Raw genomic sequence first — 26,459 nt, forward strand, 5'->3', positions numbered from 1 at the left:
ACAGCAAGACTGGAAGGGGCAGCAAGAGTCTGGGTGCAGGGATTGGAGACAAAAGTGTCTTTCTTTCAGAAATTGACTCTGGGAGATAGCAGTTTATGAAATTGACTCATCTGGACCATGGGGACGGCGGTTCTCCTGGGGCCATTTCAGGTCAGAAAAACAGCATTCAGGGTAAACTCCGCCTCCACATCATACCAAGGTCTCAGTACAAATTGGGCTCCCTTGTACCCCAAATTAAGTTTTCCATTATTGCTGCGAGGCTGTAACACAACATTTTGGAGCATGTCTTGTTTGGTTGTGAAACCCCAAACCAAAGACCTATTTTACATTTTCCCAATGAGCTTTTGAATATTTTTCTTCTTCTAAAACAGCCGACTCTTTAGCTTTAAAAGTGGTTTACCATGTAGCATGTGTAGGTAGAGGGATTAATGTTTCAAAAACACAAGCCCCAAGTCCCTGATGGACACACAGAAGGCATTCTAGTTACCATCTACTCTTTACAATGCAGCTCCTTCTAAATAAAGCCTATGGCCAAATTGTGATTGCAAGCCGCTTTGGATCTCCTCAAGGTTGAGAAGAACAAGGTCTAAAAACCAGCTCTTCTTCAAATTTAATTTATTCCCATCTCTGCTTCTCACTCTAATGATGATACATACAGAAATAGAAAATGCAAAAAGAAATTAATTTTATAAACATAATTTCTGTGAGGTATCATGGCAGAAAAGGTGTTCCTTGAAAACAGGAATCTCTGGCAGTCTGTTTTATAGGGCCTTTCCCCACTTACCTTCTGCCCCGCGCTACTGTAGGCAAGTAGCGCGGGGTCCCCTGGCACTCCCCACTACAGGGGCGGTGACAACGCAGCCACCCCGACGCTGCTGCTGTTGCGCCCCCTCAGCGTGCGCCATTCCTGGCGCTCTTCCAAACGGCGCCTTTTGATGACCCCGTGGGGAAGCCCAGAGGCGCGGCAGAAATGGCGCGCGCTGAGAGCAGCGCACGGCATAGGGGGGTCGTGGCAAGTGGGGAAAGGCCCATAGAGTCAGTTCCCAGCGTTCAAAAACCATCCAGCAGGGGCTCCCAACATTTTTGAGCCTGCAGACACATTTGGAATTCTGCCACGGCACAGCAGGTCCAGGGAGAAAGTGGCAACTGCAAAATGGCTGCTGCTGGAGGCGGAGCCCACAAAATGATTGCCGTAGCTTAACTTCAACAACACAATACAAATCCTTGTGCTGTGGTGGCACTCAAAGCACCATTAAAAAAAAATCTGCACCAACAATTAAATCCCCAGTAGTCAATTAGAAGCCTTGCTTGCAGCAAAGATGGAGACTCCAATATTTCTAATAGCAGTAATCTGGACATGGCCCACTCACCCTAGTGGAGGGAGGGGAGGAAGGGGTGGCATGCAAGGGGAGGGAGGGAGGAAGGGAAGGAGGGGAGGTAGTGAGGGGTGGCATGCAAGGGGGGAGGGAGGGGGCAGGCACCTGTACATGGCTCACCCACCCTAGCAGTGGCAAAGTGGCTAAGAGCAGTGGCAAAGAGCAGGTGCACTCTGATCTGGAGGAACCGGGTTTGATTCCCAGCTCTGCCACTTGAGTTGTGGAGGCTTATCTGGGGAATTCAGATTAGCCTATGCACTCCCACACCCGTCATCTGGGTGACCTTGGGCTAGTCACAGTTTTCCGGAGCTCTCTCAGCCCCACCCACCTCACAGGGTGTTTGTTGTGAGGGGGGAAGGGCAAGGAGATTGTAAGCCCCTTTGAGTCTCCTGCAGGAGAGAAAGGGGGGATATAAATCCAAACTCCTCCTCCTCCTCCTCCTCCTCTTCTTCTTCTTCTTCTTCTTCTTCTTCTTCTTCTTCTAGCGGAGAGAGGGGAAGAGGGAGGGGTGGCATGCAAGGGAAGGGGAGGGAGGTGAGGTAGTGAGGGGTGGCATGCAAGGGGAAGGAGGGGAAGAGGTAACTGTAATTAGAGGTAACTACCGTGTTTCCCCAAATATAAGACAGTGTCTTATATTAATTTTTGCTCCCAAAGATGCGCTATGTCTTATTTTCAGGGGATGTCTTATTTTTCTGTGTTCTGTTCGTCGGGCATGCTTCCAAACAAAAAACTTTGCTACGTCTTACTTTTGGGGGATGCCTTATATTTCGCACTTCAGCAAAACCTCTACTATGTCTTATTTTCTGGGGATGTCTTATATTTGGGGAAACAGGGTACCTCTAATTTACATACTTTTCTCCACCTTCTTACTCCACCTTCTGCAGCTGTCTCCCTTAAAGCGCTTGCTTTGATGTGGCTGAAGAGTTAGGGCACTAATTCTTCTTGTTAAGCTCGGTGTGAAGGACTTTCCTTCATGCATCTGATGAAGTGGTTCTCCATTTCACCAAAGTTTATGCTGGAATGAAAACTTGTAAGTGTCTCAGGCTGCCCCCAAGCTCCTGTTTGTTCAGCTGATTGGTTTCGCTGGGTGTGACAGAAGTGAAGGAATGTTCTCTGCTCTGTTCAGCCTATGTGTCTATTGTCCTTCTGTTTGTTTTAGCGAGAGCCGGGGTAGTGCAGTGATTAGAAACGTGGATTAGACTCAACTTCCTCCTCAGCGATGAAGTTCATTACATGAATTTGGGCTAGTCATCTTCAATCCCCCCCCTTCTTTTACTTTCAACCTAATCTAGCTGAGGGTGGTTCTGAGGATAAAAATGGAGATGGGAGAACCATGCTGTTCGTTCTGGAGACGGAAGGACCGTGCCATCTCTTCATTGGCAGAAGGGTAGAATAAGGAGCAATCCTTTCCCTAGTCAGTGGTGGCAAACCTATGGCACGGGTGCCAGAGGGGGCACTCAGAGCCCTCTCTGTGGGCACGCGCAAACACAGTGCCCCCCCCCCCAACGCATGAAGGCTGGCTTGGGCCACTGGGCTTGATTATTAGCATAAAGCCTAAGATTTAGTTTTCGGGAAGCAGTGTAGGTAATTATGTTAAGCGCTGTTAAACCCCACTGATTTTCATGCGAAGAACTAAAGCGTGATCCTTTACCTGGGAGTAAGCTCGGTTGCTGGCAATAGGGCTTGCTTCTGAGTAAACCCTCCTAGGGTCATGATTCACCCATTGGAAGAGTTGCACGGTTGCTTCAAAGCAAAGCCACCGACTACTACGAAGCTTCCTCCCAAGTAATGCACGCCTCGGAGCCAATAGTTTTTTCTAAACGAAAACCTCAGTATTCAGGTTAAATTGCCGTGTTGGCACTTTGTGATAAATAAGTGGGTTTTGGGTAAGGTGACCAGATGGTCACCTTTGTGAACCGGGACAGGCGGGCGGCCACGCGCATGCGCAAGTGGCCACAGGAGCGCACTGCCTTCTGGGGCACTCCCGTTTCCCGCCCCGTGACAGGGCAGAAAACGGGAGCGCCCCAGAAGGCAGTGCGCTCCTGCGGCCGTGCGCGGGAGGCTGCCGCACTGCCTTGCACCCCAGAAGGCAGTGCGGCAGCCTTCCAAAAACCGGGACACTTGAAAAAACCCGCGGGATGTGGGACAAGTTGTTTTAAGGCAGGACTGTCCCGCCAAAAGCGGGACGTCCTGTCAGCCTAGTTTTGGGTTGCAGTTTGAGCACTTGGCCTCGAAAAGGTTCGCCATCACTGCCCTAGTGGTATTTAACCTCTGTATGCACCCTTTGGCTCAACTGGGCCAGATTTTCAGACTGGGTTGTCATCAGTATGCTGATGACACCCTATTGTATCCATTGATGAGCAGCCATCCAAGTCTCACCTTGGATAACCAGACCAGTTGTCCGGAGGCTGGAGGCAAAATGGAAGAAACAGAACCCACTGAAGTTGAATCCAGGTTTTTATGTACAGTCATAAACAAACGATCTTAATTTTCGCTCTGTATTTTATCCTTCAATCTCTGTATTTTATTTTAAACCCTGTAACTCATGCCAGTAAAGGTTATCTAAAAAAAAAGTGTGATGTATATGAAATATAGTTAAATTAGTTCATGTATGCTGAAACTGTTGGAGATTGATTGATTGACTGATTAATTTACTTTATTTTTCCTTTATGTGAACAACTTGCATAATTTTCTTCTTCTCCATTTTGAACAGATTTAAACTGCAACGTAAAATGATTTATTAACCTGAGCCAAGTTATTTATGATTCAGCTGTCTCAGAATTATTCATTACATTTTTTCTTTGCCGTCATATCACAGCTGACTTGTGGTGATCCCTAGGGCTTTCAAGGCAAGAGACTTTCAGAGGTGGTTTGCCATTGCTTGCCTCCAGATCACAAACCTGGTTATTCCTTGGTGGTCTCCCTTTGAAATACTGACCAGGGCCAACTCTGCTTAGCTTCCAATATCTGGTGAGCTCAGGCTAGCCTGGGCTATCCAGATCAAGGCATTACATAACATAACAGATGAGAAAATGATTGTTGTATTTTAATGGTATAGGTCAGGGGTCAGCAACCCGCGGCTCTGGGGCCGCATGTGGCTTTTTCGTCCTTGTACTGCAGCTCCGCAGCAACGACACCAACAATGGCAAGTTGCACTTGGGACGCGGCGAGCGTGCCTCCTTCCCTGCCCCCTCCTTTCTTCCTTCTTCCCTCCCTCTGGCGTCCTTTCCCCTCCTTCCCTCGTCTGGTGCCTGGGAAGGAGAGGAAAGGACTCCGGAGGGAGGAAGGAAGGAGGGGGCAGGGAAGGAGGCGCGCTTGTTGCGTCCCAAGTGCAACTTACCGTCGTTGGCATTGCCGCCGCTGTCTATCCCGCCCACTTGGCTGAAGGCAGGGCTTGGGGAGGCCAGGGGCGGGGCTTGGGGAGGCAGGGCCAAATGGCTCTTTGGGTGCTAAAGGTTGCCGACCCCTGGTATAGGCCAAGGGTCCTCAACTTTGTTAAACCTGTGGATACTTCTGGAATTTTGAGAACAGGTGGTGGGTGCCATAACCAAATGGCTGCCATGGGGAACAAAATGGCTGCCATCATGGTGACACCAGTCACGAAATGACTTTTTATTGTGGGGTAAAAGAGACTTCAAAATGGAAGGAACAAATGGCATCATGTCAATCACAAGAGCCACATTGGAGATCACTAGTATATGTCATAGTCAGGTTGGGAGTCATGAGATTGTCTTCATTCTCGTGTTCCTCCAGCAGTGGTGTGATTGTTATTACTGAGGAACTCTTTTTGTGGAACTGTGCTTGTGTACTGAAACAGAATTCACACCTTAGCAATTATCGCTGCTTCTGCAAGTTACAATAGGGTGTCTGCTATTCGTTATCTGGCGATGGCCATGATCTCTTTTGTGTCCTTATGCAAAAACATACGCTGCCAGGTCAAGTTTTGGACTGCTCCTCTTCGCTATATGAGCAGCAAAGGAACCTAAAAGAAAAGAAAAACTGAAGCTGTGTTACCCTGTTTCTCCGAAAATAAGACATCCCCTGAGAATAAGACGTAGTAGAGATTTTGCTGAAGTGCTAAATATAAAACATCCCCCGAAAGTAAGACTTAGCAAAGTTTTTGTTTGGAAGCATGCCCGTCGAACAGAACACCAGAGCATGCAGCTGCGGAGCGGAAAAATAAGACATCCCCTGAAAATAAGACATAGCGCATCTTTGGGAGCAAAAATTAATATAAGACACTGTCTTATTTTCGGAGAAACACGGTACAGATTGAAAATGCTTACTGCAGGTCTCAGTTTTAAATGTTCTGTGACACTGACAATGTTGTGAGAACAGCTGGCTTTTGCTGTAGAGGTGTGACTTCAGTGTTATATATTCCCAGAAGACAGTGTGAGAAAGGGATAGAATTGGTATGATTTTAGCGTACTCTCCGTTTCTGTTTTTGGATTGTAAAATCCCAGCTTTTGCCCATGCGAGTAGAAGAAAAAAAAATTAAAACGTCAGTTCTAAAATAAATGCCAGAGTGCAGCATTGGCTTTGTGGCTGGGGTTAAGTTAAATAAACTGGGCAGGATGGATGTTTGTTGCTAGGCAAATGTTCTTTGTGCAATCTTTCAAAGTGGAAAAGTTGTTCATCGATGTAATGCACATTTTATTTTCTGCAAGGTTGGGCCCAATTGATCTCGACCCGAGTTCATTTACAGCGCAAGAACTCAAAAAGGCATTGGCTAAAATGAAGGAAAGCGTGAAGGCGGATGATATGCTGAAACAAAAGGTATTTTTCATGTAGGAAAACATTACTGAAAGCATAGCAATTACGCATTTGGGTCAGCTTGTGGAAAACAAAATTTAGGAAGCCTGTGACGCAGATTTGGATTGAGAAGAGAGCCCCAAGTTTAGAAATATGCAGCAAATATTTCCAGCTTAAAAGCTCACATTAGGTTTGTGTAATTGTCAATGGCTACTAAAGTGGATTGGCTTCTGTCGAATCCAGAGGTTCTTTGTTTTTAACTTCAATGTGGTTACCTTTTCCAAGGAGATAAACAACTTCTAGCTTTAAAGAACAAATTGCTTGTTAGCCTGTAGATATCTTAATTTTCTTCTTTCCGTTTCGCTGTGGGTTGTCAATAGATAGACCTTTGAATGTATCCATTCACTGTGTATTAATGGTGAGTTTTATGAATCATGAATGTCAGGATGCTTAGAGCTGTGGATGTTTTCTACCTCCCTCTTTCTCTGGTAGCCTCCTGAATGCTCCCCAAAGCTGGTGCTTATGGCCAAAATACATGGTACACATGGCACAAGTCAGGTCATGGGGCTCCGTACCAGCTTGTATGATTGATGGCACTTACTTTCAAAGCAGCAGTTGCTCTGTTTGGCTTGGGAGTACAGCATTGGGGTGGAGGGGCAAACAACCCCCAAGGCCATGTCTGCCGGTGAAAATGGTGCAGAAGGGAAGGCTCCCATAACACTGAGGCCGTTTATGCATGCACTACTTACCTTGCAACTGTTTGCTTCACAGTGGGTTTTCCCATGGGTTTTTCTTTGCATAGAGATTCTCCCCCTGTGAAGTATCCCTAGCCAATCTGATCTGCCATTTAGCCGATAATCTTCTTCCTTGTTCTGTCCATGCAACCTTCATTTGTTCTACCATGTTTCCTCGAATATAAGATAGTGTCTTATACTAATTTTTGCTCCCAAAGATGTGCTATGTCTTATTTTCAGGGGATGTCTTATTTTTCCTGTGTTCTGTTCGTCGGGCATGCTTCCAAACAAAAACTTTGCTACGTCTTACTTTCGGGGGATGCCTTATATTTCGCACTTCAGCAAAACCTCTACCATGTCTTATTTTTCGGGGATGTCTTATATTAGGGGAAACAGGATAGCATTGCTTTGTTAGACCTGGTCAATTCCATGTCAGTTTCATGCGTTAAAACAAACAAAAAGAAAAAAAGAACACCCTTCTGATCATTCTAAAACGGTGCTCCGAATAGTGGGAAAAGATGCTGTTATATGGGCGAGGGAAGGTGGGGAAGAGCAAGAAACCCTGAAGAAAGCTTAACACACAGTGATCTCTGTTGATTTCCCTGCGTAGAGAGAGTAAAAGTCGCATTTTATCAGCGTTCGGAAATGATGGGGATTCTCTGGTCTGAGGGCGCTGTAAGTTGTGAAGAGGGGAAAACATGTGCGAATGTATAATCAATGCAAAGGAGACCACAAGTGCAAAAATGGCTTGTTCATTAGCTTTACTGAGGAGTCTGCTGGGCTGGGGGAATCTGTGATTGCAATCTATTCATTTTTTCTCATATTTATGATGGAAATAACTTCTTTTTTTGTAAAATTTGGGGAAGAGTGGTCTGAAAGAGGGCTGTTCTATCCCTTGGCCAGTTCCTACCCCTAGAATACCTTACAGTAAAGTTTCTGGGTGCTTCTCAGGAAAACGTTCTGTTGTTCTGCAGCTCTCTAAAAATTATTGGACCAGCCAAGTGGCACTGTGTAGCTTTTTCAGAATGTGTCTGAGCTGTTCTTTTCTGAGTTAGTTGCTGTTCAGCCCAAGAGAGTTTGGGATGCTAGACCCGTGGAGTTACAGAACAAGCCTAAAGAGAGTTATGCTCTTCTGCGGCCACTGACTTCATTCATTCATTCATTCATTCATTCATTCATTCATTCATTCATTCATTCATTCATTCATTCATTCATTCATTCATTCATTCATTCATTCATTCATTCAACTTGTTATAGTGAATTTTGAATGGTGTATCTTTATTTAGAATTACACTAAAGGTCATTATTCAGGGCTCTGCTAAGGAAATTAGCTACCCCTCCTATTTTGGTGTCATCTGCAAATTTGATTAGCATGCCCTCTGTTTCATCCAAGTCGCTGATAAAAAAATTGAATAGCACTAGGCCCAGGTCAGAACCCTGTGGCACCGCACAGTAGAAGAGGGGAAGTGGGAAAGATCCATTCCTCAAGAGAAGAATACATTCAAATGGTTAGATCCTGACTGAAGTCCTGCTTGTGCAATTTCCTCCTGGTTTGTAAGTCAAAGCCCCTCCTGAGGTTTCATTTGCAGAAGCTTTTGAAGGAGGAAAATCCATAAAGGGCGATGGAAAGGGGAGGGGATAAGGGTATGATTGTCGGATAACTATCTGAAGTGTTTTAAACTGTAAACCGTCTTGGCTGAGCTACAAATTAATGGAATCTAAAGAACAAAACTGGTAAGCAACGAGGACTGTCCTTGACGGTGACTGTAAATCACACTCTCCCAGTTGCTTAAGTCAGCACTGCAGTGATTTCACCCTGTCTTAAGGTTAGCGCTGCCTCTTGAATCAATCTTAACTACTCACAGAGATGACCTGTGCATGTTGACAGTGTGACACGTTGGTTTGGGTTCCCTGAAGCATTTCTAAGGCTGGGAGGATTTTCATCTGCAGAGCGTGGCTGTCTCCCCTCCATCCCCCCTACTGCCACAACCCCAAATGCCCCCTGAAATTCTGCTTCTGGTGAGGTGGGGAGTCCCTGTTCCCAAGAGGAGGGGGTAGGTAAGGAATTCACACTTGGCAGGTGAAAATCTTTCTGTCTGCAGAAACGCTATGGCAGTAGTTCTCAACCGTCCTAATGCCGCGACCCTTTAATACAGTTCCTCATGTTGTGGTGACCCCCAACCCTAACATTTCTCCATTTTACAGATGGAGAGCACTGATACAGAGAGTCTTAGGTGACCCCTGTGAAAGGGCCGTTCGACCCCCAAAGGGGTCCCGACCCCCAGGTTGAGAACCACTGCGCTATGGTGAATCCCATATTGGGGTTTTTTGGCCCCAAGTTGAAGATCTGTCATTACAAACCGGCCTGCTTCCTGAGCCACTGACTTACTGGTTCCCATGTGGCGGCTTCTTCCGTCCTGGTTCTCCCCCCCCCCCCCATCATAGCTGGTTCCTACTGCTAAATGCTCTCCCATTTTACAATCTAACACTGGGGGAGCTGACTTTTAAGTGATCGTTAAATAATTTCTAAATGGGGGAACATCTGCCACATTGGTAGATTTAAAAGGTTTTAGATGGTTTTCTTGGGTTTTTACATTTATATTATCTAAGAATGAAATGCTTTAAGTGGTTGTATTTTATATCTCTTGTTAGCCGCACTGAGCCCTGCTGTGGCGGGGATGGGGGACGGTGCACTGGCGTAATGCCCATTGGGCAAGGTAGGCAGCTGCCCAGGGCATCACCTTGTGGGGGGCATCAAAATGCTGGGTTCATTTTTGGGTATTTTAGTGGTTTTCCATTTTTGGCCTGCAGGGGGCGCAGTTTTTAGTCTAGCAGCACCAAAATTTCAGCGTATCATCAGGAGACTGTCCTTATGCTACCTCCCATGTTTGGTGAGGTTTGGTTCATGGAGTCCAAAGTTATGGACACCCAAAGGGGGTGCCCCTATCCCCCATTATTTCCAATGGGAGATAATAGGAGATGGGGGCTACAGTTTTGAGGGTCCATAACTTTGGCCCCCCTGAACCAAACTGCACCAAACTTGGGGGGTATCACTAGGGCAGTCTCCTGATGTGACCCTGAAAGAGACCGTGCCTTCAGAAATGTGCCCCCCACAGCCTGCAACCCCCATTGACAGCAATGCAGAAAACTCAATGCAGAACAAAGATTCTTGGGCAAATTTCTAGGATGTTCCTGCAGGGGGTGCATTTTTGGATGTATCGGCACCAAAATTTCAGGGTATCATCTGGAGATGATGGCACCCCCCCAAGCTTGGTGCAGTTTGGTTCAGGGGGGCCAAAGTTATGGACCCTCAAAACTGTAGCCCCCATCTCCTATTAGCTCCCATTGGAAACAATGGGGGATGGGCACCCCCTTTGGGAGTCCATAACTTTGGACTCCTTGAACCAAACCTCACCAAACTTGGGGAGTAGCATAAGGACAGTCTCCTGATGATATGCTGAAATTTTGGTGCTGATATGTCTAAAAATGCACCCCCTGCAGGCACCAATGTCCTGGTGCAAAAAATTTTTTGGTCATGGTGGAGTGGTCGCCCATGGGGGCGGGCATCCAACTCAGGTTTTGTCCAGGGCTACAGTTTTCCCAGGGCTACCTCGTTACGCCCCTGGGACGGTGGGAAATACATTGAAAGAATAAAAATAAATAAGTAAATAAAAATCCCTGTTCCACCAAGCCAAGCTATGGAACAATGTCATTTCCACCCCAGTATTTAACAGTGTTTTCATCTGAGAGGGTAAATGTGCAAATCAGAGATGCAAGATAATGCTAGGCCTTTTATCTGACTACATAATTACCTGCGTAATTAAAACCACTCATGTTTGTGTCTGGCGGCAATTACTTGTGTATCCTGAAAGATGCTACTGCTTTGAAAGGATTTTTTTTTTCAGAAGCGAAATATTGGTAGAAATTGGTGTTTCCTCTTTTTGGAGAATGTGCTGTTCTAGCTTTGCTTTTCCTTCTTTCTCAGGCTCACCAGGACGATGTCAGACGGAGGTTCCGCCCTATTGAAAAACTCAAGGAAGAGTTCAGGGAGCTCAATATGCAGCTGGAAACAGATTTTGAAATTATGTCTAAACTAATCAACAGATTCAACAGCACCGCTTCGACGTTGGAAGAGAAAATAGCGGCACTTTACGATCTCGAATATTACGTTCATCAGGTAAGAAGTTTTTTTTAAAGCACCAGCAGCTGCTGTGCTATATTCTGGGAAGGAGGAATCATAAAAAATATAACGTTGTACCAGATGTTACGTAATTGGGGCACTGTTTATTCACACTTGACACTTTGCCAGCACAGCTGTGTGTGGTCATAAGGGGACAAATGTTGTTGCATATGAAATTGTATTTGGAAGTTGTAACCAAGTGTGGAAGCTTCAGTAATCTCCAGAATACCGCTTGAATACATGTTCAAGAAATCTTTATGTTCTGTGGAAGTTGACCCAGGCTTTCCAGGGATCGGCCGTACTCGGGCTGGATGCTAGAATCTGATCCAGAATTGCATTGGTCTAGGGTTCTAGTTCTGAACATCTTTTATTTGAAGGCAAGGTCTACTGAAGTTCAAGTACCTTATTGTCACGTAAGGATTTCAAATTTGAGTTATCACCAAAATTTCACTTGGAAGTTTTTCCGATTGCACGAAAACATGTATCAAGAAAAATCCAGAGTTGTAATAGAAACAGTTTCAAGCAGGGGAGGTTTTGTATGCCTCTAGATTTGACCATACTTTGCGTAAAGGGAATACAACTTGTATTGGAAGTTCCTCTTCAGATAAAGCAACTTGAGAGTTTTGATGCGACTTGCAAAATTTCTCACAGCAAACAGCATCCCCTTCCCAGTAATGACCTTCTAAAGAAAGAAGAACTTTATTTTCTTTTGCTATGTTGTTCCTTCTACTGCAAATTGATTATCTGGGGAAGGTTTTAATCGCATTCTTTGAATTTTCAGTGATTTCTTCGGTATTTGATGGTAGCCATAGTGGTTGCTGTTATATGGTTTCTGCAAATGTGAAGTATTGCCTGTGGAAGTGAAGCAGTTTTGTATCCCTGGAGGAAACAGCTCTTTTTTGCTTTTTGCCTTCTGAAGGTTTTTAAAGTTAGATAGTCTTTTGGGTAGCTAGAAGGTATGATTGGATTTAGTGGCCTTTCCTTCCTTCCTTCCTTCCTTCCTTCCTTCCTTCCTTCCTTCCTTCCTTCCTTCCTTCCTTCCTTCCTTCCTTCCTTCCTTCCTTCCTTCCTTCCTTCCTTCCTTCCTTCCTTCCTTCCTTCCTTCCTTCCTTCCTTCCTTCCTTCCTTCCTTCCTTCCTTCCTTCCTTCCTTCCTTCCTTCCTTCCTTCCTTCCTTCCTTCCTTCCTTCCTTCCTTCCTTCTCCTCCTCCTCCTCCTCCTCCTCCTCCTCCTCCTCCCTCCCTCCCTCCCGGCCCACACAGAATCTTGACGCAGCCTGATTGCAAAGGGGGGTGTTGATCCTGCAGCTTTCATGGGTGCACCCTAAAATGGTAATATTAAGGAGAAAGCCATTTTGCTTACAGGGCGAGGCCACTAAATATTTTACCTGATGATTTCACCTATTTGCATGTTGAGGTTCTGTGGGTGTCAACCTGCAAATGGGCAAAATTAAGAAATGTCTGTACACATGTTTTCTCTGTTGTGGCACTCACCTTATGGGATGGCCTGCCCATTCTCCCAAGATTTCCACAAATATGAAAAGTAATTATTCAAGAGGGCTTTTCATTGAAAATGCTGGGGGGAAGAATTAGGACTAATAAAAGGAAACCCTTCTTCACACAACGTGTGATTGGTGTTTGGAATATGCTGCCACAGGAGGTGGTGATGGCCACTAACCTGGATAGCTTTAAAAAGGGCTTGGACAGATTTATGGAGGAGAAGTTGATGTATGGCTACCAATCTTGATCCTCCTTGATCTCAGATTGCAAATGCCTTAGCAGACCAGGTGCTCAGGAGCAGCAGCAGCAGAAGGCCATTGCTTTCACATCCTGCATGTGAGCTCCCAAAGGCACCTGGTGGGCCACTGCGAGTAGCAGAGTGCTGGACGAGATGGACTCTGGTCTGATCCAGCAGGCTAGTTCTTATGTTCTGTGCAAGTAATAGGGCTGCACTGTACAAAACAGTTCACAAACTTGGATAAATGATTAGGAATGGTGGTCTGTACTGCTGTATATAGCATATTATGAGTAGGATCCTAGTGTATAATCTTTGTATGCTTCATGTGTGCTTTAGCTCTTTCTGGTGTTTCCATATTTCTGAAATCCTAATGCATTGGTTGTTGCATGACCCATATTTGTTCATTGTACTGACTCATTATGTGTAATCCACCTTGAACCCCTATGAGAAGGGTGGAATATAAATAACATAAATAAATACATTTGTGGTGGGGGTGTATTTGTAGGGTGGCTTGAAGGCCATCTCTCTCTTGAATCAATAAATATCTTTTAAAATGCCATTTTCATGCATCTTTGTAGGTGGATAATGCCAAAGATCTGCTTTCCCTTGGTGGCTTACAACTCTTGATTAATGGGCTCAACAACACGGAGCCGTTGCTGAAGGAATATGTGTCCTTTGTGCTGGGTGCAGCCCTCTCTAGGTGAGCCTCTTTATTCTGTGCGCGTGTGTGAATTCTGTGGCAGAACTGGAAGACCGACTTAACAAAGCAAACAGTATTGGGCCACCTCTAGGACAGAATGGGCATGGCTTCTGGGGGGAATGCCACATGGCCAGCTGTTCGAAAGCCCTACTGTCAGAATAGGTCAACCCAGAAAGGACTAGGCCTGTCCTATGGTTGCTAGGCAACCTCATGGGCCTTCTCCTCTCCTTTGGATTGAGCTCAGTGGCTCTCCAACAACTGTTGTGTGGCTGCAGCAGGAATGAATTAACCTTTCCCTGATATCTAGAGAGAGGCTTTTGAGACACTAGAGTAGAAATGTGGTCTTTGCAGATTTCTGTCCATCCTGCAGGAAGTATCGACACGAAATACCAGCCAGCTCATGCATGCCTCTCCCACACTCTTCTTTTAATCATGCTACAGATGCCTAAGAATAGGGCATACAGAATTAATCTCTTGCAACTTAAACCAAGTTTAAAATAATTGTATAAATTAGAAACCACAGTAAATTTCCTTTGTCAGGAGATTGACTCTATCAGACCAATTTGGGGGGTGGGGGAGGGGAGGGAGGCAAAGTGGTTCCTGGAACCGACGTGGGGCTGCGCCGGTGCATTTGCCCACCCCACTGACGTAAGTGGCACCTCACCAGTGGGGAGGGCAATTGCGGAGACGGGTTGGTCCCGCGGACGCACAGCCTGGAAGAGGTTGCCACCTGCAATGCTGTGGTGGTCTAAAGGAGTACTCCGTCGTGGCGGGGGGTGGTGGTGGACTGGGGGCATTCCTGGAGGTGGAGTGACTTTAGATGGCTTCCACCAGACTTTTGGCCCAGGAATGTCCTCGGTGCAAGCCTCTAACCTACGCCACCTGAAAGAGTGGTAGAAGTCCATTTTTGGCAATGGGGGCTTTTCAGGTGGCAGGGGATTCTCTGATTTTTGCTGCCGTCCTCCGTCGCCTGGAAGTCCTCTGGAGGTGGCGCGGCTGTGGTGCTGTCCCCAGCCATGGCGGCCTTTGTGTCAGGCTGTATAAATCCTTCCCCACTCTCATTATTCCTCCTGAGTGGGTTCACTCAGAGCAGCAGTGGGTTCACGGGAGCAGCAGCGGGTTTACGGAGGTCAAGAGCTCGTGTATCTGATCTGGAGGAACCGGGTTTGATTCCCAGCTCTGCCGCCTGAGCTGCGGAGGCTTATCTGGGGAGTTCAGATTTGCCTGTACACTCCCACACACGCCAGCTGGGTAACCTTGGGCTAGTCACAGCTTCTCGGAGCTCTCTCAGCCCCACCTACATCACAGGGTGTTTGTTGTGAGGGGGGAAGGGCAAGGAGATTTTAAGCCCCGTTGAGCCTCCCGCAGGAGAGAAAGGGGAGATATAAATCCAAACTCTTCTTCTTCTTCTTGTATGAATTTGCCAATACAGGTTTCTCTAACATAGTTGTCTGTCTGTCTGCTTATATGTCATCTTCTCCCCACTCCTCTAATGCACCAAAACCAAACATACTGATTTGAGCAGGTTTCTTAAAATGCTTTACAATAATCGTATATTATGCCTAAACTTGTATATCTTTTTATGCTACACATAATCTGTTTCTGTCATGGTCATACCAATATGTATTGAACCACAATTCCAGGCGTACAGTCTCTGAAAGCACTTTAATAGTGTACAGTTGAAAAACTCTTAACTGTTTTCTTGGTTGTTGACTAGTTTTTTTGTTCTGCTAGGTTGGATATAGCCATATCATTAGCGGCATAGTGACCTAACCCCAGCAGACAATACCGTAGACATTTTCTTTACCATTCTAGTCTATGTCCTCATCAGTTGTAATGCATAGCTATGTGTGAAGCATTCCTAACGAGCTTGACTGAGGCCCCTTCCGCACATGCAGAATAATGCACTTTCAATTCACTTTCCCAATTGTTTGCAAGTGGATTTTGCTATTCCGCACGGTAAAATCCAGCTGCAAAGTGCATTGAAAGTGGATTGAAAGTGCACTAAATTATGCATGGGGTAGAAAATGTTGACAGAGAGAAATTTTTCTCTCTTTCTCACAATACTAGAACCAGGGGGCATTCATTGAAAATGCTGGGGGGAAGAATTAGGACTAATAAAAGGAAACACTTCTTCACGCAACGTATGATTGGTGTTTGGAATATGCTGCCACAGGAGGTGGTGATGGCCACTAACCTGGATAGCTTTAAAAGGGGCTTGGACAGATTTATGGAGGAGAAGTCGATCTCTGGCTACCAATCTTGATCCTCTTTGATCTGAGATTGCAAATGCTTTAACCGTCCAGGTGCTTGGGAGCAACAGCCGCAGAAGGCCATTGCTTTCACATCCTGCATGTGAGCTCCCAATGGCACCTGGTGGGCCACTGCGAGTAGCAGAGAGTTGGACTAGATGGACTCTGGTCTGATCCAGCTGGCTTGTTCTTATGTTCACTATTCTGCATGTGCAGAAGGGGCCCTAGTTGCATATAATTCCAGCTTTCAGACAAACCATCCATGTTTTCCCAAACAAAAAATGATATCTTATGCACGTGTCATAGTACAACGGGAGTAGTTGAATAAGAAGAATATGATGGATTTTGGCATTTAAGGCCATGCATACTCTGATTCTGGTATTTCTGTCACTGAAGTAGAAGATTCGGCAATGGGATATCTGTTCATCTAGTGGTGGTGGAAAGTACAGTCAAGTTTCAGCTGACTTATGGTGCCCTCACAAGGTTATCAAAGCAAGAGACTTTCAGAGGTGGTTTGCCATTGCCCGCTTCTGCATAGAAACTGTTGACTTGGGTGGTCTACCATCCAAATAGTAACCAGGGGCAACCCTGCTTAATTTTTCTGATGAGATCAGGCTAGCCTGGGCCATGTAGGTCAGGGCAAGAGTGATACGTCTAATGCCAAATCTCTGTTCATTCCTGATCCAAATCAAGTGTTGCCAGATTTAAAGTGGCACTGTGCAGATCATACTTCTAAAAAACGTTGTACCTTTTGGAATGACACCACCCAGAAAATGAACCTCTTACTGTGATATCATTTGAATTGTATGGTGGCTGGATCAGGTTTTTAAGGGGCACAGTGTGAATTTTCTCGGTCAACCAAGTAGCCCATACTTTGAAGTTCCCAAGTTTGGTTGAATCCCCCCCCCCCCCCCCCGACTTCAGCAAGCGACTACTATTAAAAATAGCAGCTTTGGGTAAGAAGATGAGCATCCCTTTTTCTTTTGGACCTAATCTATAAATGTTTGGAGATAGAGTTTAATTTGGCCTCATGGAAGCCATTCCTGGGATTTCACCTACCTGTGGTGGCGACCCTTTGGCACTCCAGATGTTATGGACTACAACCCCCATCAACCCCTTCCAGCATGGCCAATTGGGAATTGTAGTCCATAACATCTGGAGTGCCAAAGGTTCGCCACCACTGAAGCTGTAAGGTGTCATGGAGCCTTCCTGCTCCCATTTTGGCAAGGAATTCTGGGAAGAAGCCATGTGTTTCTACACTCACCTGGTAGAAGCTGCAATGTCTACCGAGAAAAGGAACTGGAAAGAAGACCCAGCAGGGGGACGACAAGTGGTCAGCTAGATAGGGCTGTAAGGTTCGAGACCCTTCCTTCCTTTTGTCACCTCTTGTCTGTCCTTAGGGCTGATACTCTCAAGCCTGACTTCCTCCTCCTCCTCCTCAGTTGTTGTGTCCTCTCCCCTCCCCTAGCTAGCAAGAGAGCTAAAGAGAGCTATCCCTGTCACCTTCCCTATCTGAAATGTAGTTGCCGGATAAACATTTGCCTTTATCTTTTCATCGCAGTTTGGCTGCGAAGAAAATAAATGCATGTTTTCTTCAGTAGTGTTTCTGTTCAGGAAATCACGTTTTATTTTGTGATGTTATCCAAGTGGGAAAATAAGATTTCCCACCTATATGAATCATGGCAGTTCTCCACCAACTGTGTCAAACCAGCTTATGTTTCCAGCCATCTGGTTGATATTATGCGATTGGGGGTGGGGGGAAGAGGTTGGTAAAGAAGCTGTTCTTTACTTCACGGGCTTTAGATTCTGGGGAAGAACACCATCCAGGCCTCCAGTATGCCTTTCCACCAATCTACCTTAACCTTGCTGTGGTTAGTTTTTTTTAAAGCAAGCACAAAAACTAGGGCTCATTCCGCACATGCAGAATAATGCACTTTCAAACTGCTTTCAATGCTCTTTGAAGCTGTGCGGAATGGCAAAATCCACTTGCAAACAGTTGTGAAAGTGGTTTGAAAACGCATTATTTTGCGTGTGCGGAAGGGGCCTAGGTTTTCTCATTTTAGTCAGAGTAGGTGTACTCTAATCAGGAGGAACCGGGTTTGATTCCCCGCTCTGCCGCTTGAACTGTGGAGGCTGATCTGGGGAATTCAGATTAGCCTGTGTACTCTAACACATGCCAGCTGGGTGACCTTGGGCTAGTCACAGTTCTTCTGAGCTCTCTCAGCCCCACCTACTTCACAGAGTGTTTGTTGTGGGGGGGGGAAGGGAAAAGAGATTGTAAGCCCCTTTGAGTCTCCTTATAGGAGAGAAAGGGGGGATATAAATCCAACTATTATTATTATTATTATTATTATTATTATTATTATTATTATTATTATTATTATTATTATTATTACCGTATATACTCGTGTATAAGCCGACTTTTTCCAGCACATTTTTAATGCTGAAAAAGCCCCCCTCAGCTTATATTCAGGCCGGCTTATACTCGAGTAAATATGGTATTTGTATACAACTGTATGTGCCCTAGTTTGTGCTGATAACCTCACACCAGTTATAGCTGAACCTCTGTTTGGACATACAGATGATGATGAGGAATCCAGTTTTGAGGGATTTTAACTCTTGTGTTTTAGCTTGGCTGCTGAGTGAGCTAAGGTTTTTGTACTTTTAAAGTTATTGTTGATACCATATTGTTTTTGTTGACCCTCTTTTCCACTTAACAGAGCTAGTTTACTGTTTTTTCTTTGAAATAAATATTCAAAAACCTACTGATGCCTCAATTAATGTAATTTTATTGGTATCTATTTTTATTTTTGAAATATACCAGTAGCTACTGCATTTCCCACCCTAGACTTATACTCGAGTCAATACGTTTTCCCAGTTTCTTGTGGTAAAATTAGATGCCATGGCTTATATTCGGGTCGGCTTATACTCGAATTTATACGGTATTTGCTTGTGGTCTTCCAAACCCTCCATTACCGGTATATTTCTTTTGGTTGTCAAGAAAAAAGTAAGCAAGAGCATTGACTTTCTGATTGTCTTCCGATAGCAGTGCATTTACCAGAATGCTTATGGGTGTGCCTTGCTCTAAGAAAGCTATGTCCCATTTATGGCTGCGCCAGAGAGATCAGACCAATTCACTACATCAGTCTTGACCCCAGAAGGATTGTGTCTTTTTAATGCATGGCTGGGGTTGCCTCTCTGGGTTGCCGTCTTCACTTTAGAAAATGTACCTAGTCAATTTTCCCCCATTTTACATTTCACATTTTTCTGCTTTCCACCGCGCCTTTCCGCACAAACCTGGGGGGGAGGGGCCCCCCTGTGCAACCGCTGTAAAGGATTCAATGGTGTTGATGAGAGGGGCAGCCGCCTGGCCTTGATTACATTCCACAGCTCGGGCGATGGGCCAGCTTCTCCGGCGGAGACCTTATCTCTGCGAGGGAGATGAGACCTCCGTTCCCATGGGAATCCGGGAGGGGGGATGGGATGGACAGAGTTATAACCTGTGTTTCTGGCGGGAGATCTTATTCCTGCCACTGCGTGTACTTGAGCTTTCTAAGATGTCTGAATAAACGGTCTTTACACCAAAGAGCCTTTTATTTCTGCTTCTATGGAATTCCTTACATTGTGGCAGGAATCCTAATTCATCTATATTCCTAGTGCAGTGGACCTCTGGTGTCTCGGCATGGAGAGGTTGGATGTTTCTGGGGAAGGTGCGGTAGCCCCCAAAGAGGGCTCCGACCTTTCCCTTCTGGACCTGGAGGAACCAGCGGGAGAACGGGTCTCGCTGGTGACTCTTTCCCGCCCCTCATATCAGCACGAGTCTTCCTTTACTCCGTTGGAACGAGGGACGTGAAGAGCGACCATGGGGACTTACATGAGTCGTTTGGGGCGCTGTCTATGGATCGAGCGCCTGTGGATCGGATATCTACCCGTTTTCGTATGGATTACAAACCTCAGATGCAACCTGTCACGGAGGAGACGGGCCTGACCACCTTTCATGCGGCAACCCAGGAGTCCATTGAACGATTCCTGGACTCGTATTTTGGTGATGCTCCCAAAGAACCACCGTGGCACAGCACTGGGGCCCGTCCGAAGACCACCAGTGACACTGGGACTATACCAGGAATTGGGAGGGGTATCCGTACCGTCTTCCGATCGGACCCCCCTGATCCCGGACCAGCAGCTGCACCTGAGATGCCCCGTGGAGCCACCGGTGGGCACGATGTCTCGCGTCCAGACGACGAGGAGTCCGGAGAAAGCCTGCACTCCCAACCGGATCTGTTCCCTCTCCCGTCGAAAGAGAGCTGGGATGAGGAAGTGGGCCGACTGCGAGATGCCCAAGAAGCATGGGCCCGTGAACGCCAACTATGGGAAGAGGAATGGGAACAGCTGCAGCAAGAGCGTGAAAACCTGCAGAGAGACCGGGAGCAGCAGCGCAAAGAAGTCCAACTCGAATTGGACCGGGCCAAAGAGGCGCTCCAACGGCAATATGCGCAGAATCTATCAGTCCATGATAAAGTCCTGGAACACTCCAAACTGAACTTACAGCGTCAACACGAGAGTGTTCAGGCCTTGCGTACACAAAGTGAACTTACTGCAGCTGTACAACGGGACGAACTGGCTAAATTGGAACGGGAGAAAGCAGCCTTGCATGCGCACCAGGATGCATTGACTCGCAAGGAGAGAGAGCTGGCTGCCTTGGAGAGGGAACTGAAGAAGCAGCAGACCAGGACAACCCAAGTTGGAGTCTACGCTGTCACGGGTACAGCCGGCGCCAGAGGGGCGACGCTGCTGGGTCCAGCCACCTTCCAAGGACCGGCTCCCACCGGAACACCAGCGGCACCGGCGTTGATACCTCCACCGATTCCGGCCCCCCCTGTGCAACCGCTGCCTCAACCTGCTCAACCTGCGCAACCGCCGCCCCTGCGGGCGCCAAGGGCCGTGGAGAGGGGTTACTACAGACCTCCAATACCTGCCCATTTCGATGGGACCGCTTCCAAACTTCCCTACTTCATCTTGCAACTCGATGCCCACATGGAGGACTATGATGATTTATACCGGTCTGAGCGCGAAAAAATACGGGACATCGGCTCAGTCCTGGATGGGGCAGCAGCCGACTGGTTTGTAACTCTTTTGAACCTGCAGGATGAAGATACTCGCACGGTACCTGCATTCCTCCAAGCCTTGAGGGCTCGCTTCCAAGATCCGGGTGCGGAAAATGAAGCTATCCGCACCATCAAAACTATTCAGCAAGGCAACCACTCGTTTGCAGAATTTGCCCGCGGAATTTCGTGCGGCGGCTGCTCGACTCCCTCCTGAGTGGCCTGAGCGCATGAAATGCGAATACTTCTCGGATGCTGTCGACGGCAAGCTGCGTGAAACGGTGTTTTTAATTCGGGTCCCCGCACTATTGCTGATTGGATTGAATTGGGATCCCCAAGTGGCGTCTCGCTTAGATGCACGCTGCGTGCCGGAGGCCGCCCACGCCCGAAGCCGGCCACCGCGTCCACCAAGCCCAGCCCAGCCGCCCCTACCGAGACCACCTCCGGCGCCGTCGCCGACTGGGATTGTGTCTTTACTGCGGAGGTCCCGGTCATCTAGCCGCCAACTGCCCTAAAAAACAGAAGCCAACCACTCCGGCCGCGCGCACCCCATCTGCCAAGCCACCACGCCAAATCAGGGCCGCCCCAACGGGCTCGTCTAAAGCAGTTATCGAAGGCGACCCGGAGGAGGGGAAAGCAGCTGTTTGCCTTTCTTCAGCCCCAATGGACATGGGTTCGACTCCAGACGCGGTGAGTGAAGGCAGCGCTCCCATTACAATCCAAGCGTTTCTGGCCAACCCCGCTAAGCATACTCAGATTATAGCCTCAGCCCTTGTGGATTCTGGCTGCTCCCATTGTTTAATGCGGCCCCAGGTGGCGGAGGAGCTAGGTCTAGACCAAGTCCCCTGGCTAAGCCCATACCTTTCACCCAGATGGACGGCAGTCCTCTCGGGAGCGAAGGACCGGCCCAGTTCAAAACGCAACCGGTTCTCCTCCGCTCGCCGACCATTGGGAGAAAATTAGTTTTATTCTGGCGCCAGTGGCCAAACACTCCATAGTTCTGGGCATGCCATGGTTGTTGTTACATGAACCAAAATTCCTTTGGAAAGAAAGGATCTTGGAATTCACTGACCCTCCCTGCGGGGAACACATGAATTGGGGAAACTTCGACTTCTCCTGACACGGCTTCATCAGCGATTGCTCCCGATTCTACGGCATCCCACCGGCGCAAGATCTAGCCAGAGTATTTCAGGAGCAAGAATGCGATCAGTTGCCACCCCATAGAGACACTGACTGCAAAATCGTAATACAGCCAGAGCAACTGCCCAAAGGTAGAATCTACCGTGATGAGTCCCAATGAGGAGAAGGAACCCGTGCCTTCTTAGACAAGAACCTCGCTTGCGGGTTGATACAGCGGGCTACCACACAAACACATGCTGCTCCTGTATTGTTTGTAAAAGAGAAAGATGGGCCTTTACGGCTCTGCACAGATTACCGAGGTCTCAATGCAGTCTCCTGTCCAATAAATACCCTTTGCCTTTGATCAAGGACCTTTTAGACGCATTAGGCAAAGGACGCATCTTTACTAAGTTGGACTTGAGAGAAGCTTACTACAGGGTCAGAATTGCTGAAGGCTATGAACACTTGACTGCATTTAACACAAAGTTTGGACAGTTTGAATACTTAATAATGCCATTCGGGTTAAGTGGGGCCCCCGGAGCTTTTATGGCCCTTATCAACGAAGTTCTCCATGATTTATTGTACAAGGGAGTAGTGGTGTACTTAGATGACGTTTTAATTTATTCACAAACCATGGAGGAGCATGAAGCATTAGTTCGGGAAGTATTGAAACGCTTGCTCAACAACTCCCTCTTTGCCAAACTTTCCAAGTGCTGTTTCCACCAAACCTCTATTGACTATTTGGGTTACCGGATCTCGCCCGAGGGCCTAAAAATGGATCCTGCTAAGATTGATGCGGTCCTCCAATGGCCGGCCCCCACCAACCGAAAAGAACTCCAGTCTTTTCTAGGTTTTGCTAATTTCTATCGTGACTTTATACCCCAATTCGCTGAACTGACTCTCCCTCTCACAGACCTCTTACGCACTAAGGGTAAAGATCCACTGACCGCCAAGCCCGGGGCCCCCCTTTCCTGGTCTGAAGAATGTCAGACGGCCTTTCAGCTTTTAAAATCTGCTTTTACCACGAACCTATCCTAAAGCACCCTGACCCAGATCTCCCGTTTGTGGTTCACGTGGATGCCTCGGACAAAGCGCTTGGGGGCAGCCCTGTTGCAGAGAAATAAAGATGATAGGCTGGTTCCGTGTGCTTATTTATCAAAGAAATTCTCGGTGCTGAACTCAACTGGACTGTAGGGGATAAAGAGACTGCAGCCATCAAAGTAGCACTCTCCACTTGGCGCCACTGGCTGGAGGGCTAAACACCCCTTCCAAGTTTGGTCGGATCACAAGAACGGCCGCCCTCTCCACCCCCCTCAAGATGTCCCGCGAAGCAACTTCGTTGGGCCGATTTCTTTGCTCGTTTTTTCTTTCACGGTCCATTTTCCCCCCCCCGGAAAAAGCAATAAACTGGCTGATGCGCTTTCGCGCCTACCCGGGGAGGGGGGTGGAGCTGCCTTACGGGACATTCCGCGCACTGTTCTCTCCCCCTCCCAATTGGGGCTGGCTGTCACCCGATCTCAGACATCCGCTCCTCCTCCTCCGCCCATTCCCAGCCTGGTCTCTCCTTTCCTACGGGAACTCGAGGAGGCGGGGCTGCGCGAGCCTCCGGCGGAGGAAGGTGACTCTCAATTGCGTTTGGAGAATGGCGTTTGGCGGCGGGGGGATTGTTGGTACGTGCCTCCCCTCCGTAAGCAGGTTCTCGAGGCCTGTCATGATCCCCGCTCGGCTGGACATTTTGGCTTTCTAAAAACTCTGCATTTGGCCCGCCGTCAGTTCTGGTGGCGCGCGATGCGCAAGGACATTGAGACGTATATTAAAGGTTGCTCTGTTTGTGCAGAAGCCAAGACCGTTCCGGGAAAACCCCATGGTCTGTTGAAACCTCTCCCGGTGGCCTCCTGCCCCTGGGAAGTCATCTCCATGGATTTTATTACAGATTTGCCAGACAGTCATGGCAACACGGTCTTGTGGGTGGTGGTGGACTTATTTTCTAAACAAGCCCATTTTATTCCCTGTGCTTCCATCCCCTCCGCTCCTAAGTTAGCTCGTCTGTTCATTCAGCATATTTACCGTCTGCACTCCGCCCCCGTTAAGGTGGTCTCCGACCCTTGACCCCAATTCATTTCAAAGTTCTGGAAAGCTTTTCTAGGATTGTTAGGGGCCGCCCCGGCGATTGCCGCCCCCTACCACGTTCAAAGTGACGGTGAGTCGGAGAGAACGAACAGAACCCTAGAGCAGTATTTACGTTGTTACACCAACTACCACCAAGACAATTGGTGCGAGCTAATTCCGCTTATGGAATGCGCCTATAACAATGCGGTTCATAGCAGTACAAAAAAAACCCCCTTCGAAATTGTGTCTGGTCGCTCCTTCCCGCCGTTGCCGCAACTACCTGCGGAAGCATTGGATCCTCCAGAGTTTCAACAATGGATTTCATCCCTGGCCGAGGGGTGGAAAACGGTCCAGACTGCCTTACAACAGGCTAAAGACTCCCAAAAGCTGCAAGCGGATAACCACCGCTCGGATTTCCCTCTGCGTGTGGGCGCCTGGGTGTATTTGTCTACCAAAAATCTCAGAGACGTGCATAAATTTTCTAAACTAGGCAAAAGATTCGTGGGACCTTTTCAGATTACTAAAGTGATTAATGATGTCACTGCCCGATTGGATTTGCCTAACTCTCTTAGTAACATTCATCCTGTCTTCCATTCCAGTTTACTCAAGGAGGCTCCGTTTCCGATGCCTGGCACGACCACCGGAGAGGCCCCCACCGACTATTATTGATGGCCACAAGCATTCACGTAAATTGACGCCATCCTGGACTCTCGCTTTAATCGCAAACGCTTACAATATTTAGTCTCTTGGGGGGGGTATTCCTCTGGGTATAATCAATGGGTTTATTCCGAAAATATTGACGCCCCGCCCTTATTTCTGCTTTCCACCGCGCCTTTCCGCACAAACCTGGGGGGGAGGGGTCTTCTTTAAGGGAGGCAGAGTGTAAAGGATTCAATGGTGTTGATGAGAGGGGCAGCCGCCTGGCCTTGATTACATTCCACAGCCCGGGCGATGGGCCAGCTTCTCCGGCGGAGACCTTATCTCTGCGAGGGAGATGAGACCTCCGTTCCCATGGGAATCCGGGAGGGGGGATGGGATGGACAGAGTTATAACCTGTGTTTCTGGCGGGAGATCTTATTCCTGCCACTGCGTGTACTTGAGCTTTCTAAGATGTCTGAATAAACGGTCTTTTACACCAAAGAGCCTTTTATTTCTGCTTCTATGGAATTCCTTACACCAAGCCTATGCAAAGGGTCTTTGGGGCAAGGATATATTAGGCAAAGATTGAGATACGCAGGTGGGCAAATGAATCCTGCGTTCCTTAACAGGAAGAGGTCTTAGGTTCACAAACTGAGATGGACTTAATGCTGCAGGTGTTGCCCGCTCTTGTTCTTATATCTCTGCGTCTTCCCACTTTGTACCCAGCAGCTGGGCTGGGGACTATGAATGGGGCTCCTGATTATATTGATGGCTAATTGTTATTTTCTAGTAGCAAACTGTGAAGTCCAGTCCCACAGCGATCAGGTGTGGATAGACTTTCTTGCCTTTGAAAGGGAGATGTGGGCTGGCCTTCACAATGACTTTGCAGCAATGGAAAGGTAGGAGCTCAATGTAAAAAAAAAAAATCAAACATTATGAACTTGATTGTAATTTGGGCAATTTTTTCTGTAGGTGGCAAGCACCATTAGGTAGGGGTTACTTTTGTGCGAGTATGTGATTGCTGTGTTGAGTTGAACATCGAAAAAGTTACATTATTTTCTCAGGCTCGTTGCTTCTCCCAGTGTTCCCCCTTCACATATTTCCTATGCTTGCTTATTTAGAAATAAGTCCCATTGATTTCTGTGGCGCTTAGTCCAAATCAATAGTGTAGTAGGCCAGGAGCCTCTCAGCCTACCATGATTGGGCCCATGAAATAAAGTGTGTCTCACTGTACAGATTTCTCATACAAAAGGCTAGAACTTTATGTGACATTTTTGGCCAAGTTCCTGTTGTGGAGTGGGGGAGAAACTGTTTCAACCACCCACTCACAAAGATCAGAAGCTCAACTGCTCATTTTGACTGTACCAGTCACCTGCCAGCTGTACCAAGGACAAAGAGATGTAAAGGATGTGGACAGAATGGAGCAGGTGCCGAGGGGAGTGACGTGGATTTGGGAATGTTAGTCTGGAGAATAGAATATTATAGAATCAAAGAGTTGGAAGAGACCTCAAGGGCCATCAAGTCCAACCCCTTTGAATTCAGGAACACACAATCAAAGCACTCCTGACAGATGGCCATCCAGCATCTCTTTAAAAACTTCCAAGAAGGAGACTCCACACCACTCTGAGGTAGTGCATTTCACTGTCGAACAGCTCTTACTGTCAGGAAGTTTTTCCTAATGTTTAGGTAGAATCTGCTTTCCTTCACCTTGAACCCATTACTCCTGGTCCTAGTCTCTGGAGCTGCAGAAAACAAGCTTG

General features: G+C 47.3%; 1 protein-coding gene across 3 annotated transcripts in view; it reads left to right on the forward strand.

The window, feature by feature from the left end:
* Positions 1-26,459, forward strand: part of SIL1 (SIL1 nucleotide exchange factor) — an 89,830-nt gene that overhangs the window by 15,741 nt on the left and 47,630 nt on the right. For all 3 annotated transcript variants that reach the window (XM_048499928.1, XM_048499938.1, XM_048499922.1), the window contains exons 6-8: positions 6,044-6,152; positions 10,848-11,039; positions 13,357-13,478. In XM_048499928.1, the coding sequence (XP_048355885.1) occupies positions 6,044-6,152; positions 10,848-11,039; positions 13,357-13,478 (423 nt within the window). The remainder of the gene's footprint in view (positions 1-6,043; positions 6,153-10,847; positions 11,040-13,356; positions 13,479-26,459) is intronic.

This window comes from Sphaerodactylus townsendi, linkage group LG01, assembly GCF_021028975.2.
Source record: "Sphaerodactylus townsendi isolate TG3544 linkage group LG01, MPM_Stown_v2.3, whole genome shotgun sequence".
Lineage (NCBI taxonomy): Eukaryota > Metazoa > Chordata > Lepidosauria > Squamata > Sphaerodactylidae > Sphaerodactylus > Sphaerodactylus townsendi.